Raw genomic sequence first — 22,297 nt, forward strand, 5'->3', positions numbered from 1 at the left:
TTATTGATATCCAGTAGTTTCCACAACTAAGTCAAATGTCTTCCACAGATCTGACTTCCACTTTCCCTCCTGAGAAACCAACAAACATTTGCCCGTTTTTCTTTTTCACATCCTCGGGATCCATTTTTCTGTCGCCATTACTGTGTTCGGATTTTGTTATAACCAATTTACTGATGTGATTATGATAGACTACAGGTCAGGCCCTACATGCATACGATGCTTACAGGGTTGAGGGAATAGGGAATGTTTTTCATAAAACAAATGAGGGATTTCGGTAACAGAACATTTCAGTCAGAATGGCCAAAATTACGTTGCAGCTTCAGAACGGACAGCGGCGTAATACTGCAATGCTCTTCTGTCTGGTGTATCCAAGAAAGCCACTGGTCAACTGCAAAACATACAGAATGCTGCAGCAAGCGTACTGACCAAGACCAGATGGAGAGCACACATTACACCGGTTTTAAAGTCTCTGCACTGGCTGCCTGTGAGTTTTAGAATACATTTTAAGACTCTTCTAGTGGTTTTCAAATCAATCCACGATTGTGCACCCCAATACACATTAGGTATGCTTTTAAGTTGTGTAGAGAGGGAGACATTAAGAGAGACAGCAAAAAAGGGAGGGCTACTCGATAAGGCGGCGTTAAATGACAACCCTAACCACTACAGTGATCAGTAAAGAGTGGCAGCCAAACATGTGTCAGTCAAGGTATTCTGATGACTGGCAAACAAACTATGTCCTCTCCTCCTGGGCGGCTGTAATTACAGCTGTCGGCGCCACGCTGGCTCTGGGCATGTTCCCCTGCTTCATGGTGCATCCATAGGTAGACGCCTCATAAAGACACGTTCAGACATATATTCATTTACATGTATTAATAAGTTAATACTTTACTCTGCAACTGTTCTGGGCCTTAACAGCCAGGGGCTACAGGAGTTCTCAGCTCAGCTCAGACTCACAACCGAGACAAATGCTAATCTCTAAATTTGGTTTGGTTGAGGCCCACATCAGTTGACACGCAGGTATCTTTCTTTTTGTTTTTGGAAGTTCTGCAAGTTCTTCACTGGCTGGTGTTTTCATGACATCTCCTGCCACTACTACAGCTCTAACAAAAAGATAGTGGTCAGTAAGATTTGGGCCAGCAATGGTTGGTTACTCAGGCAGAAGGAACCCGCACAGTGTGGCCTCAGCTCATGGATCGGAAATCAGTCACCTCACAACCTGAGGGCACCGCTAAGTATTCTAACTACAAGGCGCAATGTTCACTGGCAGTAGGCTACAGGATAAACATTACCCAAAGGCCAGGCTAAGGAGATTATCCAATCCTGTTTGAAAACATTCTGTCCTACAGAAAACAACCTAAAAAAAAAATGGACTGTTCACTTTCCAAATGCAGCACTTTCTCTATAAGAAACACATGACTGCATCCTCCAATAACTGCCTACCAACTCAATCACTCAATGCGGGCTAGCAGTCAATCCTGATTGTGTTCAAGTTCAGTCAATTCACTTGGTGACGCAAACCATTCCAAATTCCATTTGAATTCACTTCAACATGGAAACCAAAAATGAGAAACCAACTGAAATCAAATGAACAAAATATTAGCTCACAGAGTAAAAGTAGAACAGCATTGGGAGAAAAAAAAACCTGGTTCTCTGTGATATTGAGAGTGCATGTTAAGCTCTCCCAAGCAGCTGCAGGATCTTGTTTTTAACCAATTAAAACCTTTGCCTTAGAATCATACTTGAAATATCGTACTTTACATTATACGGGTGGCTAAACACTGGAACCTTCTGCACATCTACCATTCCAGTGTTTAATTGTTATATTGTAATTACTTTGCCACCATGGCCTATTTATTGCCTTAACTTACCTCATTTGCACTCACTGTATATAGACTTTTTGTTTTATTTTGTTCTACTGTATTATTGACTGTATGTTTTGTTTATTCCATGTGTAACTCGTGTGTTGTTGTATGTGTCGAATTGCTATGCTTTATCTTGGCCAGGTCGCAGTTGCAAATGAGAACTTGTTTTCAACTAGCTTACCTGGTTAAATAAAGGTGGGGGAATACATTTTTTTTTTTTTTAATAAATAAAACTCATATCCTTTTATACTAGGTCCTATGGTTTACCATATGGCTTTGCAAGACATTGAAGCTTTGAATAGACTCGCAGATAGATGACTAGGTTACAAAATAGATGACTGCCAAATAGGGCTGACCCCAACTGTCAACTGGTTGATTGTTTGGTCATTAGGCTGTTGGTTGACCAAGATCGTTAGAATCGAGCAGTAACAAATATACAGTGCCTTCAAAAAGTATTCTGACCCCTTGACTTTTTCAAAATTGTTGGGTTACAGCCTTATTCTAAAATGTATTAAAATATTATTTTACTCATCAATCTACACACAATAACCCACAATGACAAATATGAAAACATGTTTTTAGAAATAAAAAACTGAAATATCACATTTACATAAGTACTCAGTACTTTGTTGAAGCACCTTTGGCACCGCTTACAGGCTTGAGTCTTCTTGGGTATGACGCTACAAGCTTGGCACACCTGTATTTGGGAGTTTCTCCCATTCTTCTCTGCATATCCTCTCAAGCTCTGTCAGTTAGGAAGGGGAGCGCCGCTGCACAGCTATTTTCAGGTCTCTCCAGAGATGTTCGATCATGTTCAAGTCTGGGCTCTGGCTGGGCCACTCAAGGACATTCAGAGACTTGTCCCGAAGCCACCACAGTGTTGTCTTGGCTGTGTGCTTAGGGTCGTGGTCCTGTTGGAAGGTGAACCTTCGCCCCAGTCTGAGGTACTGAGTGCTCTGGAACAGATTTTCATCAAGGATCTCTCTGTACTTTGCTCTGTTCATCTTTGTCTCAATCCTTGTCTTTCATCCTTTGTCTCCCAGTCCCTGCCGCTGAAAAACATCCCCACAGCATGATGCTGTCACCACCATGCTTCACCACAGGGATGGTGCCAGGTTTCCTACAGACGTGACGCTTGACATTCAGGCCAAAGAGTTTAATCTGGATTTCATCAGACCAGAGAATCTTGTTTCTCATGGTCTGAGAGTCTTTAGGTGCCTTTTAGCAAACTCCAAGCGGGCTGTCTTGTGCCTTTTAGTGAGGATTGGTTTCCGTCTGGTCACTCTACCATAAAGGCCTGATTGGCCTGAAGGTTCTCCCATCTCCACAGAGGAACTCTGGAGCTCTGTCAGAGTGAGCATTGGGTTCTTGGTCACCTCCCTGACCAAGACTCTTCTCCCCTGATTGCTCAGTTTGGCCGGGCGGCCAGCACTAGGAAGAGTCTCGGTGGTTCTAAACTTCTTCCATTTAAGAATGATTGAGGACACTGTGTTCTTGGGGACCTTCAATGCTGCAGACATTTTTTGGTACCCTTCCCCAGATCTGTGCCTCGACACAATACTGGCTTGGTTTTTGCTCTGACATGCACTGTCAACTGTGGGACCTTATATCGACAGGTGTGTGCCTTTCCAAATCATGTCCAAATCAATTGAATTTACCACAGGTGGACTCCAATCAAGTTGTAGAAACATCTCAAGGATGATCAATGGAAACAGGATGCACCTGAGCTCAATTTCAAGTCTCATAGCAAAGGGTCTGAATACTTACAGTATGTAAATAAAGGTAACTGTTTTCTTTATTCTAAAAACCTGTTTTCATTATCATTATGGGGTACTGTGTGTACATTGCTGAGGATTTGTATTTATTTCATCCATTTTAGACTAAGGCTGTAACGTAACAAAATGTGGAAAAAGTCAAGGGGTCTGAATACTTTCCGAAGGCACTGTAAATACAGTATATATATTTGCGCCCATCTCGGTGAACTAATCCATTGCAAAGTCTGTTTTTACATCAATTAAGAATGACAATAGTTCCGCAATGTATTTGAAAATTCTTTCCAGCTCTCTCCCTTTTGATAACCACTTGAAAGTGAGTTACTTTTTAGGTTTGTATAAGTTTCCTTAACATAGAATTTTGATTAACCACATGACAATGATTTTGAGATATGACATTATTATAAATTAAATGAAACTGTTTCATGAAAATATGCATACGAAAACCATAACTGGCACGCAGATCGGTAGAAATGGTAAGATAAATTGGCATTCAACATGAGAAAGGTTGCAGATTCCTTGTTCCTATTACCAGCAACTTCAGGAGAGTAATGGCAAAATCTGCTAAAGCCAGCAGGAGCGGGAAGAGGATAGATGGGTCAGGTGGCGCCCTCTTGAGACATTTGTCTTAACATATCAAACCGTAAGCTTAAAGCATCAGACGAGCTCAATGTTTACTAACGACATGCCACTGACTGAGTAAAGCCAGAGTGTCTATGTATGTGGATGACTCAACACTATACACGTCAGCTACTACAGCAACTGAAATGACTGCAACACTCAACAAAGACCTGCAGTTAGTTTCAGAGTGGGTGGCAAGGAATAAGTTTGCCCTAAATATTTCTACAACTAAAGGCATTGTATTTGGGACTAAACTGCTTGGAGTAACCCTAGATTGTAAACTGTCATGGTCAAAACATATTGACGCAGAAGCAGCTAAGATGGGGAGAAGTCTGAGCAATGCTCTGCCTTCTTAACAACACTATCAAAAAATGACTTAGGAAAATTGTAATTGGCTCAGAACAGGGCAGCACGGCTGGCCCTTGGATGCACACAGAGAGCTAATATTAATAATATTGTTGCAGACAGCAGGGAGAGGTGAGGGGAGTGGTAATTGAGGTTGCCGACTCCACCCCCGCGCCTTATATGGACTTCCTACCCCAACGAGGCTGTTAAGCCAGTGAGTGCTTGGGAATAAAAGAGGAAGCAACCTGTCCAAAGGGGTAGAGGAGCGAACCAAGAGAGGTATAGAGAGAGAGAGAGAGAGAGAGAGAGAGAGAGGTATAGAGAGAGAGAGAGAGAGCGAGAGAGAGAGAGAGAGGTATAGAGAAAGAGAGAGAGAGAGAGAGAGAGAGAGGGGTATAGAGAGAGAGGTATAGAGAGAGAGGTATAGAGAGAGAGAGAGAGAGAGAGAGGTATAGAGAGAGAGAGAGGTATAGAGAGAGAGAGAGAGAGAGAGAGAGAGAGAGAGAGAGATAGAGAGAGGTATAGAGAGAGAGGTATAGAGAGAGAGAGAGAGAGAGGTATAGAGAGAGAGAGAGAGAGAGAGAGGTATAGAGAGAGAGAGAGAGCGAGAGAGAGAGAGAGAGGTATAGAGAAAGAGAGAGAGAGAGAGAGAGAGAGAGGGGTATAGAGAGAGAGGTATAGAGAGAGAGGTATAGAGAGAGAGAGAGAGAGAGAGAGGTATAGAGAGAGAGAGAGGTATAGAGAGAGAGAGAGAGAGATAGAGAGAGGTATAGAGAGAGAGGTATAGAGAGAGAGAGAGAGAGAGGTATAGAGAGAGAGAGAGAGAGAGAGAGAGAGAGGTATAGAGAGAGAGAGGTATAGAGAGAGAGAGGTATTGAGAAAGAGAGAGAGAGAGAGAGGTATAGAGAGAGAGAGAGAGAGGTATAGAGAGAGAGCGAGTGATATAGAGAGAGGTATAGAGAGAGAGAGGTATAGAAAGAGAGAGAGGTATAGAGAGAGAGAGAGGTATAGAGAGGTATAGAGAGAGAGAGGTATAGAGAGAGAGAGAGGTATAGAGAGAAAGAGAGAGAGAGAGAGAGAGGTATAGAGAGAGAGCGAGTGATATAGAGAGAGGTATAGAGAGAGAGAGGTATAGAGAGAGAGAGGTATAGAGAGAGAGGTAGCGAGAGAGAGAGAGAGAGATCTGTGTGATTACCCGTTGTGACCTGGACTGTCGGACTACCTCCCTTGTGTACCAGACCAGATTGGCTGAGAACCCGAGTGTGAGGACTACCCCTGGAAAATGGAACAGACAATGTTCACAGGTTGTGGACTGTGAGGCGACTGGTGAATTCCCATGTACAAAAACTCCTAATAAACTTCCCATTTGCATTCTAATTGTGCTACTGGTGCCTGTTTTGTAACTGACGCAAGCAGTAGAATTAGATTTTTTTTATTATAAAAAAAAAACACCGCTGGAACGGCTGGGACTATGACGCAACACATGCATACACACAAACACAATAACATACGCACTATACATACACATGGATTTGGTAGTGGTGGAGTAGGGGCCAGAGGGCACACAGTGTGTTGTGAAATCTGTGAATGTATTGTAATGTTTTTAAAATTGTATAAACTACCTTAATTTTGCTGGACCCCAGGAAGAGTAGCTGCTGCTTTGGCAGCAGCTAATGGGGATCCATAATAAATACAAATGTACAGTACCAGTCAAAGGTTTGGACACACCTACACATTCAAGAAATTCTTTATTTTTACTATTTTCTACATTGTAGAATAATAGTGAAGACAAAACAATGAAATCATTTTGTAAACAAAAAAGTTAAACAAATCTAAATATATTTTATATTTGAGATTCTTCAAAGTAGACACACTTTGCCTTGGTGACAGCTTGGCACACTCTTGGCATTCTCTCAACCAGCTTCAGGTAGTCACCTGGAACGCATTTCAGTTAACAGGTGTGCCTTGTTAAAAGTTAATTTGTGGAATGTCTTTCCTTCTTAATGCGTTTGAGCCAATCAGTTGTGTTATAACACGGTAGTTGTGGTATACAGAAGATATATTATGGCAAAAACAGCTCAAATAAGCAAAGAGAAACGACAGTCCATCATTACTTTAAGACATGAAGGTCAGTCAATGTGGAAAATGTCAAGAACTTTGAAAGTTTCTCCAAGCGCAGTCGCAAAAACCATCACGCGTTATCATCAAACTGGCTCTCATGAGGACAACCACAGGAAAGGAAGACCCAGAGTTACCTCTGCTGCAGAGGATAAGTTCATTAGAGTTATCTGCACCTCAGATTGCAGCCCAAATAAATGCTTCACAGAGTTCAAGTAACATACACATCTCAACATCAACTGTTCAGAGGAAACTACGTGAATCAGGCCTTCATGGTCGAATTGCTGCAAAGAAACCACTACTATAGGACACCAAGAAGAAGAGTCTTGCTTGGGCTATGAAACATGAGCAATGGACATTAGACAGGTGGAAATCTGTCCTTTGGACTGATGAGATTTTTGGTTCCAACCACCGTGTCTTTGTGAGACGCAGAGTAGGTGAACAGATGATCTCCGCATGTGTGGTTCCCACCGTGAAGCACGGAGGAGGTGGTGTAATGGTGCTTTGCTGGTGCCACTGTTGGTGATTTCTTTAAAACTCAAGGTACACTTAACCAGCATGGCTACCACAGCATTCTGCAGTGATACGGCATCCCATCTGGTTTGTGCTTAGTGGGACTATCATTTGTTTTTCAACAGGACAATGACCTAAAACATACATCAAGGCTGTGTCAGGGCTATTTGACCAAGGAGAGTGATGGAGTGCTGTATCAGATGACCTGGCCTCCACAATCACCGACCTCAACCCAATTGAGACGGTTTGGGATGAGTTGGACCGCAGAGTGAAGGAAAAGCAGCTAACAAGTGCTCAGCATATGTAGGAACTCCTTCAAGACGGTTGGAAAACCATTCCTTATGACGCTGGTTGAGAGAAGGCCAAGAGTGTGCAAAGTTGTCATCAAAGCAAAGTATAGCTATTTTTTGAAGAATCTAAAATCTAAAATGTATTTTGATTTAACACTTTTTTGGTTACTACATGATTCCATATGTGTTATTTCATATGTGTTGTTTCATATTATTCTACAATGTAGAAAATAGTACAACAAAATAAAAACCCTTGAATGAGTAGGTGTGTCCAAACTTTTGACTGCCACTGTATATAGCTATTTTTTTTTTACAAAACATAGGGTGTGGAAAACGACATGTTTAAAAATTGATTGGTCGAAAGAACAGGGGACAGCACTACTGCCAAATCCTCAGTGTCCTGTTTTGATTGACATGGAACAAAAGTAGGCCTACTAATGAGCACAACCAGAAGCCACACATACTGTAGGCCTACTTAACCACTAATCTGCCTAAGCTACACACGACACGTCTGGAACATGCTAATAATCAGCCGGACACTGTCCCTTCACCTCAACTCTGGGAGCACTCACTCATCTGATGTGCTTTCCATGACAGCATGTAGAGACACTCATCAGACAAAGCAACAAATAGGCTAAACAGACAAAACCATAACAACACTCTCTAAGATGGACAGGGTAATGAAGTTAATTGGTCTGAGTTTTGGGACCATTTACCCACTTTGCCTGGCAGCCCAAACTTCCATTGGGTCCTGTCCTTTGGTTGTGTGGTAGGTACTCACCTGCATGTTTGTGGTGGGGATGTGCTTTCTGGTCCTGAGGACTGCTGCCCTGCTGCAGGAAGAGGGCGGCACCCTTCACCATGAAGAAGCTCTCGCTCAGGCTGCAAAAGCACAACAGATGAAGAGAGCAGTTAGGATCTCTGGATTAGAGATCGACCGATTAATTGGGGCCGATTTCGAGTTTTCATAACAATTGCAAATCTGTATTTTTGGGAGCCGATTTGCTGATTATTTTTTTTCTACCTTTATTTAACTAGGCAAGTCCGTTAAGAACACATTCTTATTTTCAATGACGGCCTAGGAACAGTTGGTTAACTGCCTCGTTCAGGGGCAGAATGACAGATTTTCACCTTGTCAGCTCGGGGGATCCAATCTTGTAACCTTACAGTCAACTAGTCCAACGCAATAACGACCTGCCTCTCTCTCATTGCACTCGACAAGGAGACGCGAATGCAGTAAGCCAAGGTAAATTGCTAGCTAGCATTAAACGTATCTTATAAAAAAACAAATCAATCATAATCACTAGTTAACTACACATGGTTGATGATATTACTAGATATTATCTAGCGTGTCCTGCATTGCTTATAATCTGACTGAGCATACAAGCATACAAGTATCTAAGTATCTAACTGAGCGGTGGTAGGCAGAAGCAGGCGCGTAATCATTCATTCAAACAGCACTTTCGTGCGTTTTGCCAGCAGCTCTTCGTTGTGCGTCAAGCATTGCCCTGTTTATGACTTCAAGCCTATCAACTCCCGAGATGAGGCTGGTGTAACCGAAGTGAAATGGCTGGCTAGTTAGCGCGCGCTAATAGCGTTTCAAAAGTCACTCACTCTAAGCCTCCTAGTAGTTGTTCCCCTTGCTCTGCATTGGTAACGCTGCTTCGATGGTGGCTGTTGTCGTTGTGTTGCTGGTTCGAGCACAGGGAGGAGCGTCGAGAGGGACGGAAGCCTTACTGTTACACTGGCAATACTAAAGTGCCTATAAGAACATCTAATAGTCAAAGGTTAATGAAATACAAGCAACAATCTGGGCAGACTGAGCCACATGGTCACTCACAGTTCAGCACTGTATAAACTGTTCCAGTTCTGTTACAGAACCCTTACACTTTTTACAGCCCTATGTTAGAGGGAATGAAGATAAATAGATTAGGTAAGTCATATTTGGGACCAGAGAGTGTTTAATATTTGGCTTCAGGTCAGGAGGCACAGACAGGCACTGAGATGAGGATAAATCTTGGGTGTTGGCTGCCACTATTTCTGCCGCTAAACCAAATAGGAAAAGTCCAGCTGTAAGACAGGTTTGAGAGGGAGCCGGAGCCTCAACCTACAGCAGCTATGAATCAAGCTTTGATCCTGAATGCTTATCTGGCCTTTTTCCCCTGCATAAGCTGCTGCATCCTGATGGGATCTGGCAAGTCTCTCCCAGACAAATGCAAAACAGCTTGAATAATTAGCTGCAGTATTTTGTAATGCATTCCTCGGGGGCTACACACAGCATTTATATATGTCTCATCTGTCTCGGCTATATGTCAAACCTCTCGTTGACTTCCTAAGAAATCTGCAGGTGACAATGAATATAGAATGGTGATGGTGAAAGACAAAGTGGGGCTGAAGCTGTTCTCCATGCCAGCTCCAATTAATCCTTTTCACTGTGCTTTCAGAATGAGTCTCTCTCCAGGCTCATAAATCCACCTGACAGAAGGGCGGAACACATACCCAATGTACCCTGTTTGTGCAGTCTAGCAAACCAGCATGTCATTGGAAAGTACAGGTGTGATGAGAGACAGGAACAAAAGAAACACCTAACAGGAAAACTAGACAACACCAAAGCCTAACTACTATTAAATGTCTAAACCAGTATTTCAGGTGAGACAATAAATGCCATAGGTTGTGCTGATGACAAAAGTCTGGTTGAAAAGGGGGTTAGCCTAAACATTCAGGGGTCACATATTTAAGCCCTGTGAGGGTCAAGAACCATCCCTGAGTCAGTCCACCACCCCCCTCCTTCATTGTCTGTCCCTGACTGGACTTCCTGTGTCCAGGCCAGAGGAGGAAGAGGCCTGGCCCAAGCATACAATAACGCCGAAACAACAGGCTCTGCTTTGTGCCGCCGTCACACTAAAATTACCCCCCCCCCCCCGACCACAGAGACAAAGTTCCACAGTGACAGGCCCATGGGGGTGGCCGGCCACTAATCACAAGATCCTTTGTTTCACTTTGGACTTTTGTTTCTCTCCTATTTTCTCCCTGTTTTTAAAATGTATGGGGCGGTGTGGAGACTCCTGTCAGGGAATGATGAATATGAGGTAGAACTGCAGCTAGCCAAGTCTACAGGAAGAAATGGAGAACCTCCGTCAAACATCATGTCACTCTGTATATGCAGTTACATTGTGGGTAAGCCACTAGAGATACTCCCCATCAAATAACCATGAATTCCACCTCCATCTAGTTTACCACTTTGAGCTGCCTTCAGCATTACCTGTGATTTCTCGGCAGGGCATCAATCTATTATAGAATTGAAAACATACGGTATTTCTCTCCTACTAGAAAACAAAATAAAAGTTTAATCTACACATACAATGCTGTATGATCCATTGAAATATGCTGCATGCGTAAACCACAGTGAGAAACCAACCGGAGGATGTGTTGAATTTGAACCGTCCTCTCCTTTCCTGCCATGTAAATCACCAGCATCTATACTCAGACAGTCAAATTAACTAGCTTCTGTTCTGCTCTACTCTGGTGTCTCAAGTCCTCCGGCACCCACCCTGCTATCAGCCTCTCCACTAACACCAGGACTAAAAATATATCTGCTATCACGGCACACAAAGACAACGATAGAGAGGCTTGCCAAATAGCCTCAATGATCCCTTATGATTATAGAGTAGGCCTACCTATTCTTCTGGGAGAGAAAAGAAGACAGGCTCTTCACTCTGAATGAGCAGAATTCATACAATCACAAGTGTATGACTACTTTTAGTATCAGGTTTGTTATGCGCATTAACTTGATCCCATGATTGCTCTTCCGTTCATCTAGGGAAGTTTCAAGCCAGTAGCTAGACTATATACATTCCCCACTGTGTGTACTTGGACAGTGGAGCAAAAACATTACATTTGGATCTATACTCCAGCATTTTTTGGAATTGAGATGAAATGTTTCATATGAGGCGACAGTACAGAATGTCACCTTTTTTTAATGGTATTTTCAAACATATGTTTTACCGTTTAGAAATTAAAACACTTTATACATCTAGTCCCCCCACTTGAAGTCATAAGTGTTTGGACAAATGTATTCATAGTATTAAAGTAGTCAAAAGTTTAGTATTTGGTCCCATATTCCTTGCACGCAATGACTACATCAAGTTTGTGACTCTACAAACTCATTGGATCCATTTGCAGTTTGTTTTGGGTTATGTTTTGCCCAATAAGAACCGAATGGTGAATGATGACTGGAGTCATTTTCTTTCAAAGTGAGTAGATAAGATGTTTCTGAACACTTCTAAATTAATCCTGATAATGTAATGGCACTATTAAAGAAAAACATATTGAATAATGATGATTGAGGAAGTTAGAGACTACAACAAAACATGCTAACCTCTCACATTACCAAGGGGGGTTTATGATCTTTGTTCCGCTTTAACCTTCACACTCATCATCATTCACAATTCATTCATGGTTATTCACAATCATGGTAGCATCCACATTACTGTAGAAGTGTTCAGAAAGAATAAACATGACTCATATTACACAACCCATTATTCACCATTCACTTCCTATTGGTAAAAACATCATCCGAAACAACCAAAACAAGCTGTAAAAATATCCACATTTGTAGAGTCACAAGCTGTATGTAGTGATCATTAGGTCCAAATACATACACAGGGGAGTGTAACATTTAAGATGGTTGGGCAAGTTAGCAGGTATTGTTCAGATTATTTAGGACAGATTGTGTAAGTACACAATAACATCCCAGTAGCCTTCCGAATGCATTTGTACACCACTGAGTTACCAGTCGTACACATCCATACATTCTACACAACTAAGAAGCACTGGATGCACTCCTGTCTTAGAGCCACACAGGCACACAGTTCATCTTATAGCATTTCTATTCTTGTAGATCACACACTACATCTATGGAGGGAACGGTTTAGAAGTCCCCACCCACTCCACACAGAAGCACTCTGCTAAACTCACATGCAGCATATCTCACTCTGGGTCAGCACGGCATTCTCAACAAAATAGGGCAGCATCTTTAGCATAACCTACTGAGGGGACTCCACCACCAGACGCATTCTGTTGACCGGCCAGAGAAATCTCTAGCCTCTCCCGTCTGCTAAGCAGCCCTTGTCTTTAGATCCAAGAAACAGAGTTGGAGTAAAGTCATGTAAAGAGAGAGATCGCGTCACGGCCTGACCCAAACCCTGGGTGACAGACTTACTTAGTCCGGTCTCTTCTGTGAGATGTAGGTAGGCGGCTGCCTGCTGCTCTGTAGTAGCACTGAGTAAAGCAGTGAAGACAAGCCAAGTCAGAGTGCTCCTGCCTAAGAAGACTTGCTGCTGCGCACTGTCTCCACCCGCAGGCAGAGGCTTGTGTCCTTCTGCCTCCCTCACTCGCTCTCACACGATCACAAAATCAAATTCCTATCTCTCTCGCTCGCCCTCTCTTGCGCACTCTCTTAAAGACTCAGACTATCACACAATCAAACCTCCTCATTTCTCACACACATTCCAACTCACAGACTCAAACGTACGCACAAATAAACGACTAAAGAGGATGTCAGATGTTGGACTACCTCTTTTCTCAGCATCAATTCTTCCCCGGCATGAAATCTATCCTTATTTAATCAATTCAATTCTAAGAAGACCACCAAACAATGTGTCTGTCCTAGTTCTCAGCTGCAGAGCAACAGGTTTCCACTTCAGCAGGGGAAAATAAGGTCCTCATCCAGGATCTTATACCGCTGTCCAACAGAAACCTGCTCTCCAACACCTCAGAGAATGGCTTTCTTTCTTCCCTTCTCTGGGACAAGCAAAGCTTCTTGTTCAATTGCAAAAAATAAATATATATGTCTTGATCTCCTTAGCTAGCAGGTTGCATGCCACCCAACAAATCAACTGACTCCAAGCCAGCGCTGCCAGGGAACTCAGCTGGACCAAGCATGGACGGGGAGGGCAGCGAGCCTGGCACACACAGCTCTGCACAAATCCCATTAACCTCAGGGGAGGGACAAACCCATCTCCCTCCTTTAAGACTGGCCACTGCCGCCTGTCACACACTCCCGTTCCCATCTGTCCCACACAGTGTTATTGTTAGGCACTCCACACTTGTGTCATATATGGATCAGGGTGGAACTGGGGGTTAGGAAGGGAGAACTTTAGAAAGAGTTGAGTATGTATTAGGCCTATGTTATGGTGCGACTCCTCTTTTCTCCAACACACACATACATACGCACACACTCACTCGTCATTCAACTCATCTGAGAGGATTTGCTGGCATCGACAAAGGCAGGAGCTCTAGGACACAGATTTTAAAAAAAACACCATCTCCTCGTCAACAGGAAGAACTCTGTTGGCTGCCGAGTGGCGCAGCGGTCTAAGGCACTGCATCTCAGTGCTAGAGGTGTCACTACAGACCCTGGTTCGATTCCAGGCTGTATCACAACCGACCGTGATTGGGAGTCCCATAGGGCAGTGCACAATTGGCCCAGCGTTGACCGGGTTAGGGTTTGGCCAGGATAGGCAGTCATTATAAATAAGAACTTGTTGTTAACTGACTTGCCTAGATAAATAAAGGTTACATTTTTTTTGTTAAATTTAAATACCTAGCCAACAGGTTACTAGCTAGTAAACCGACCTCTAGCCGGAAAACTCCTGGAAAACTCATGTGATCGATATTTTCAGGAATAGTGAAAGGATTAGCCGAAGGTGGTGCTGTCACCAGCCCAGTGAGGACAGCTTTAGTACAGGGAGAACACAGGCCTAAACCATGTGACTGGGCACCCAGCTAACAATTCTAAGGAGAGAGAATGTATTTGTAACATTACACGTAATGTTCTCCTAATGTTTGAGTGTCCAGTTATTCATTAGTAAGGGGGAAAACCTTCTGATAACTTTTTTTTGCATGTTTTGGTGTTACTTAGGAGAACATTCCCTTAATTTCAAGCAGAAATTGGTTACAATTTTCTCAGAATATACACCATAAATGTTGTAGCTGGGTTTTATGGGAATCTGAAAGAACATTAATGTGTCCAATTCTCTGAGAATTAGGAGAATATTCCATCAACGTCACATCAAACATACACAGAACACGATTGCAATGTTCTCAGAATATAACATATTGACGTTATAGACACGTTTCATCAGAACGTTGCAAGAACATTCTTGTGTCCGTGTCTTTATTTGTTCCTTAAAAAAAAAAATCCCTCCGCCCTTTTTTAATTTATTACTCCACATACAAACTTATACATACGAACAACTTACAGACCCAAACAATAACTACATCTGCCCAGATCCACATGCTCACACCCGCATCCCTAGTGCCTGCATTATTGTTTGCCACTTGGCCTTAAATTGTAATCATTTGTTTTCTCGCCGCCCATACTATTTCAATAAAAAATAATTTGATTTTTCCATTTTGTTAATGATGGCGGATTGATTGATTTCCACGATTTTAGTATACAGTGCATTAGGAAAGTAATCAGACCCCTTGACTTTTTCCACACTTTGTTACGTGTTACGCCTTACTCTAAAATTGATTAAAACAATTTAATCTTAATCTACACACAAAAAGGACTAAGCGAAAACAGGTTTTTTTAAAATGCAAAAAAAATACAACTGAAATATTACATAAGTATTCAGACCCCTTGCTATGAGACTCGACATTTAACTCAGGTGCATCCTGTTTCCATTGATCATCCTTGAGATGTTTCTACAACTTGATTGGAGTCCACCTGTGGTAAATTCAAATGAACAGGACATGATTTGGAAAGGCACACACCTGTCTATATAAGGTCCCACATATATAAAGTCACTCTGACAGAGCTCCTCTGTGGAGATGGGAGAACCTTCTAGAAGGACAATCATCTCTGCAGCACTCCATCAAATAAGGCCTTTATGGTAGAGTGGCAAGATCGAAGCCACTCCTCAGTAAAAGGCACATGACAGCCTGGAAAGGCTAAGAAATAGCTGTGCAGCGACGCACGCTCCCAATCCAACCTGACAGAGCCTTAGGAGGATCTACAGAGAAGAATGGGATAAAAACTCCCCAAATACAGGTGTGCCAAGCTTGTAGCGTCATAGCCAAGAAGACTCGAGGCTGTAATCGCTGCCAAAGGTGCTTCAACAAAGTACTGAGTAAAGGGTCTGAATACTTATGTAAATGTGATATTTCAGTTTTTTTATTTTTAATAAATTAGAAAAAAAAATGGTAAAACCTGTTATGGCTTTGTCATTATGGGGTATTGCATGTAGATAGATGAGGGGGAAAAAATATTTTATCCATTTTAGAATAAGGCAGTAACGTAACAAAATTTGGAAAAAGTCAAGGGGTCTGAATACTTTTTATTCAACATTCTGGCTTGTAGAGACTACTGCATCTTTCTTAGGGCGACTTCGGTCAGACTGACGATTTATAGAGTAACGATGGTAAAGGTCTGATGTTTAGACAAAGTGTATATTACCTTCAGAAGCATCTCTCTATCAGCGTGTTATATATATTTTTTAAAGCTCATGTTAACGGAATTCATGCTGTAGGCTAACCCGTTTCCAATAGGCTATCTATCGTAAAGTGTTTTTACCCCGCTTATCCTTTTCCTTGTGGAAATGCTCCCATTATTGTTTGTTAATCGAGGAGAAAGAGAACAACATTTTTGTCAAGTGCAAATTCTGCAAAGGCTGCATTGATCTCATCATCCAGAAACACAAACCTGAAAAAGCATCTAGAGATTATGCACAAAGAAACAAAGCTGGTAGCCAAAGTTCCAGAAATTCAGGGAGGATAAATCTACAGTCGTGGCCAAAAGTTTTGAGAATGACACAAATATTACTTTTCAAAGTCTGCTGCCTCAGTTTGTATGATGGCAATTTGCATATACTCCAGAATGTTATGAAGAGTGATCAGATGAATTGCAATTAATTGCAAAGACCCTCTTTGCCATGCAAATGAACTGAATCCCCCAAAAACATTTCCACTGCATTTCAGCCCTGCCACAAAAGGACCAGCTGACATCATGTCAGTGATTTTCTCGTTAACACAGGTGTGAGTGTTGACGAGGACAAGGCTGGATAACACTCTGTCATGCTGATTGAGTTCAAATAACAGACTGGAAGCTTCAAAAGGAGGGTGGTGCTTGAAATCATTGTTCTTCCTCTGTCAAACATGCAAGGAAACACGTGTCGTCATCATTGCTTTGCACAAAAAGGGCTTCACAGGCAAGGATATTGCTGCCCGTAAGATTGCACCTAAATCAACCATTTATCGGATCATCAATAACTTCAAGGACAGCGATTCAATTGAAGTGAAGAAGGCTTCAAGTCGCCCAAGAAAGTCCAGCAAGCGCTAGGACCGTCTCCTAAAGTTGATTCAGCTGCGGGATCGGGGCACCACCAGTACAGAGCTTGCTCAGGAATGGCAGCAGGCAGGTGTGATTGCACCTGCACGCACAGTGAGGCGAAGACTTTTGGAGGATGGCCTGGTGTCAAGAAGGGCAGCAAAGATAGCACTTCTATCCAGGAAATACATCAAGGACAGACTGATATTCTGCAAAAGGTACAAGGATTGGACTGCTGAGGACTGGGGTAAAGTCATTTTCTCTGATGAATCCCCTTTCCGATTGTTTGGGGCATCCGGAAAAAAAGCTTGTCCGGAGAAGACAAGGTGAGCGCTACCATCAGTCCTGTGTCATGACAACAGTAAAGCATCCTGAGACCATTCATGTGTGGGGTTGCTTCTCAGCCAAGGGAGTGGGCTCACTCACAATTTTGACCTAAGAACACAGCCATGAATAAAGAATGGTACCAACACATCCTCCGAGAGCAACTTCTCCCAACCATCCAGGAACAGTTTGGTGACGAACAATGCCTTTTCCAGCATGATGGAGCACCTTGCCATAAGGCAAAAGTGATAACTAAGTGGCTCAAAACATCAATATTTTGGGTCCATGGCCAGGAAACTCCCCAGACCTTAATCCCATTGAGAACTTGTGGTCAATCCTCAAGAGGCGGGTGGACAAACAAAACCCCACAAATTCTGACAAACTCCAAGCATTGATTATGCAAGAATGGGCTGCCATCAGTCAGGATGTGGCCCAGAAGTTAATTGACAGCATGCCAGGGTGGATTGCAGAGGTCTTGAAAAAGAAGGGTCAACACTGCAAATATTGACTCTTTGCATCGACTTCATGTAATTGTCAATAAAAGCCTTTGACACTTATGAAATGCTTGTAATTATACTTCAGTATTCCATAGTAACATCTGACAAAAAATATCTAAGGACACTGAAGCAGCAAACTTTGTGAAAACTAATATTTGTGTCATTCTCAAAACGTTTGGCCACGACTGTATACACACTATGATGCATAAATAATATTTATAAGTGAAATTTACATATAAACAAAATGTCTGAAAAATACAATTCAAAACGGCAATATTGACATTAGTCTACACTGAGTGTTGAAAACATTAGGAACTCCTGCTGTGGAATGCATTGCCTCTTGTAAAGTCCAGGCCCTGACCAATTGAGGCCGTTCTGAGGGCAAAAGGGGTGCAACTCAATATTAGGAAGGTGTTCCTAATGATGTGTACACTCAGTGTATATTGCTAAGAAAGTGAGAGTAGTGTGACTCCCCTAGCGGATCTTGAACCCAGGCCACCAGCACCAATGACGAACACCCTAACCACTGTCCCAATAAGGGGTATCTTTACAGCATGTGCTTATTGAGCCATATAGTTAGGTCCTGTCCAGAAGAAACCACAAACCTCTAGATACTTGTGTAGATCTGAAACAACATGATAGGCGTAAGCAATATGGTGAACGCACTTTGAAGTCATTCTCAGCTCAGTTAAAAGTATGCTGAAGAAATTGTTTTATTGAGCATATTCTGTGTATGTTTGGTTGAAAGTTGATGGAATATTCTATTTACCCACATAAAACTGGACACATGAATGTTCTTGCAACATTCTCATTTAACGTGTCTAGAACATTAATATTTTGTGTTCTGAGAACATAGTAACCCCGTTCTTGGTAAGTTCCATTGACATTAAAAGAACGGTCTCTTCGAAACATTCCTTGCACATCATGGGAACATTCCTATGAAAACATTAGCTAATGACCTAATGACACTCTTGAGGGAATGTTCACTAAAGTTGTCCGAACATTAGTTTTTTGCTGGCGATTAATACTAATGCAGCCAGATGGGCCTAGGATACGTTGGACCGGTCTGAACTGCCAGTAATCATCTCCTCTGAATCACCAGGTATTTGCAAGGTGTTTACACTCTGAAGAGGACTCTCCACACAGAGAGGTTGCAGAGGGGGAGTCACTACATGCCAGGTGGGTTATTCATGGCTCCAGGGCTTGCTGCACACACCAGCACAATGGAAGTAAAGCCTCCTTTCAGGGCTGGCTAGCCGATATTGGTGTTTTCCCGCTGACACCACAGAAGTGGTAGGAGGTAGGGGGTATTGAGGGGGACAACCTCAACTAGTCAGGTGTCAGTTGGAGGAGATGGATTGTAAGGAAAGGAAACAACGACATCAGCCTGCTCCCTATTAATAGGCAGCACACACTCACGCACACAAAAACACCTCAAAATCAAAATTCTTAGTATCTGTCCAACCACCACAGGGCCCCAGCCCACAATCCCAAAGTTCACAAACTAAATGCTTTGCTGACTTATTTGAATTGCATAAACCCCTCTAGATAAGGGTATTTTCTAAGTAAGCAAACACAGCATGTTGCATCAAGTCAAGACCCGAGTGAAATAACACTTGCCAGACGGGAGTTCTCCTATATGTGAGATAAAACTGTCACTCTCGTTTGTGCAACGTTTCAGTAAATGTACTCCCAGTGAAGACCTCACCTCTCAACCTCAAACACTTGCTCTTGCCTCATTCTGCTACCCTGTTGGTATGTTTGGTGAAATCTTTGGTTGGTACAGTGCCGTTGCTACCTGGATGTTACAGTGTTTATGTTGGCCCGCTACACTAAGGCCTGGTCTTGCCATCCTTATCAAGTCCAGCAGGGTGGGAGCAGCGAGTGCTAATACACTCCCATCCATTGCAAAACTGCAGTAGTGGTGCCCTACATCAGTGGTTTTGATGCCCAAACTTTTTGTTATGACCAACCTAAACCCATTTCAAATATCTTGTACAATGCCTTCAGAAATTATTTATACCCTTTGACTTATTAAAACAAAAATTGCACTACAGCCTGAATTCGAAATAGATTAAATAGGTTTTTTCTCACCCATCTACACACAATACCCCATAACGACAAAGTGAAAACATGTTTAGAAATGTTTGCTAATTTATTGAAAATGAAATACAGAAATATATCAAATGTACATACAGTGCCTTGCGAAAGTATTTGGCCCCCTTGAACTTTGCGACCTTTTGCCACATTTCAGGCTTCAAACATAAAGATATAAAACTGTATTTTTTTGTGAAGAATCAACAACAAGTGGGACACAATCATGAAGTGGAACGACATTTATTGGATATTTCAAACTTTTTTAACAAATCAAAAACTGAAAACTTGGGCGTGCAAAATTATTCAGCCCCCTTAAGTTAATACTTTGTAGCGCCACCTTTTGCTGCGATTACAGCTGTAAGTCGCTTGGGGTATGTCTCTATCAGTTTTGCACATCGAGAGACTGACATTTTTTCCCATTCCTCCTTGCAAAACAGCTCGAGCTCAGTGAGGTTGGATGGAGAGCATTTGTGAACAGCAGTTTTCAGTTCTTTCCACAGATTCTCGATTGGATTCAGGTCTGGACTTTGACTTGGCCATTCTAACACCTGGATATGTTTATTTTTGAACCATTCCATTGTAGATTTTGCTTTATGTTTTGGATCATTGTCTTGTTGGAAGACAAATCTCCGTCCCAGTCTCAGGTCTTTTGCAGACTCCATCAGGTTTTCTTCCAGAATGGTCCTGTATTTGGCTCCATCCATCTTCCCATCAATTTTAACCATCTTCCCTGTCCCTGCTGAAGAAAAGCAGGCCCAAACCATGATGCTGCCACCACCATGTTTGACAGTGGGGATGGTGTGTTCAGCTGTGTTGCTTTTACGCCAAACATAACGTTTTGCATTGTTGCCAAAAAGTTCAATTTTGGTTTAATCTGACCAGAGCACCTTCTTCCACATGTTTGGTGTGTCTCCCAGGTGGCCTGTGGCAAACTTTAAACGACACTTTTTATGGATATCTTTAAGAAATGGCTTTCTTCTTGCCACTCTTCCATAAAGGACAGATTTGTGCAATATACGACTGATTGTTGTCCTATGGACAGAGTCTCCCACCTCAGCTGTAGATCTCTGCAGTTCATCCAGAGTGATCATGGGCCTCTTGGCTGCATCTCTGATCAGTCTTCTCCTTGTATGAGCTGAAAGTTTAGAGGGACGGCCAGGTCTTGGTAGATTTGCAGTGGTCTGATACTCCTTCCATTTCAATATTATCGCTTGCACAGTGCTCCTTGGGATGTTTAAAGCTTGGGAAATCTTTTTGTATCCAAATCCGGCTTTAAACTTCTTCACAACAGTATCTCGGACCTGCCTGGTGTGTTCCTTGTTCTTCATGATGCTCTCTGCGCTTTTAACGGACCTCTGAGACTATCACAGTGCAGGTGCATTTATACGGAGACTTGATTACACACAGGTGGATTGTATTTATCATCATTAGTCATTTAGGTCAACATTGGATCATTCAGAGATCCTCACTGAACTTCTGGAGAGAGTTTGCTGCACTGAAAGTAAAGGGGCTGAATAATTTTGCACGCCCAATTTTTCAGTTTTTGATTTGTTAAAAAAGTTTGAAATATCCAATAAATGTCGTTCCACTTCATGATTGTGTCCCACTTGCTGTTGATTCTTCACAAAAAAATACAGTTTTATATCTTTATGTTTGAAGCCTGAAATATGGAAAAAGGTCGCAAAGTTCAAGGGGGCCGAATACTTTTGCAAGGCACTGTATGTAAATGTAATACCTAAGAATCACCTTTGGCAGTGATTACGGTTTTGAGTCTTTCTGGGTAAGTTTAAGAGTTTTGCACATCTGGATTGTACAATATTTGCCCATTATTCTATTCAAAATTCTTCAAGCTCTGTCCATTGAGTTGTCAATCTTCAACCATTTTCAAGTCTTGCCATAGATTTTCAAGCAGATGTAAGTCAAACTGTAACTCAAATCAAATGGTATTTGTCACATGCGCTGAATATAACAGTGAAATGCTTACTTACAAGTCCTTAACAAACAATGCAGTTCTAAGAAAATGCATTAAAACAGAAAGCGATAGGAATAACAAACAATTAAAGAGCAGCAGTAAATAACAATAGCGGGGCTATATACAGTGTGTACCGGTACAGAGTCAATGTGCAGGGTCACCGGTGTTGCGGTAGTATGTACAGTGCCTTGCGAAAGTATTTGGCCCCCTTGAACTTTGCGACCTTTTGCCACATTTCAGGCTTCAATCATAAAGATATAAAACTGTATTTTTTTGTGAAGAATCAACAACAAGTGGGACACAATCATGAAGTGGAACGACATTTATTGGATATTTCAAACTTTTTTAACAAATCAAAAACTGAAAAATTGGGCGTGCAAAATTATCCTGTGTTCTGCCTTTCACCCAGGACAACGGAATGGATCCCAGCCGGCGACCCAAAAAAACGACTTCATAAAAGGGGGAAACGAAGCGTTCTTCTGGTCAGACTCCGGAGACGGGCACATCGTGCACCACTCCCTAGCATTCTTCTCGCCAATGTCCAGTCTCTTGACA

General features: G+C 42.2%; 1 protein-coding gene across 16 annotated transcripts in view; it reads right to left on the reverse strand.

Annotated features, from left to right (window-relative positions):
- The window catches only part of LOC110525742 (protein phosphatase Slingshot homolog 1), a 61,850-nt gene that overhangs the window by 16,127 nt on the left and 23,426 nt on the right, over window positions 1-22,297 (reverse strand). For 2 of the 16 annotated variants that reach the window (XM_090237671.1, XM_090237667.1), the window contains exons 3-4: window positions 8,303-8,403; window positions 5,796-5,875 (exon numbers count right to left, since the gene is read on the reverse strand). Coding sequence is in view for 10 of the 16 variants with exons in the window: in XM_090237659.1 (XP_090093785.1) it covers window positions 5,796-5,875; window positions 8,303-8,403; window positions 12,499-12,507 (190 nt within the window). In the remaining 6 variants the exon portion in view is untranslated. Of the gene's footprint in view, window positions 1-5,795; window positions 5,876-8,302; window positions 8,404-12,498; window positions 12,956-22,297 lie in introns of those variants that run through there. The other 14 variants (XM_036979881.2, XM_036979882.2, XM_090237672.1 and 11 more) reach the window with 13 other exon arrangements.

Source organism: Oncorhynchus mykiss, chromosome 6 (assembly GCF_057628025.1).
Source record: "Oncorhynchus mykiss isolate SJ-2025 chromosome 6, ASM5762802v1, whole genome shotgun sequence".
NCBI classification, from domain to species: domain Eukaryota; kingdom Metazoa; phylum Chordata; class Actinopteri; order Salmoniformes; family Salmonidae; genus Oncorhynchus; species Oncorhynchus mykiss.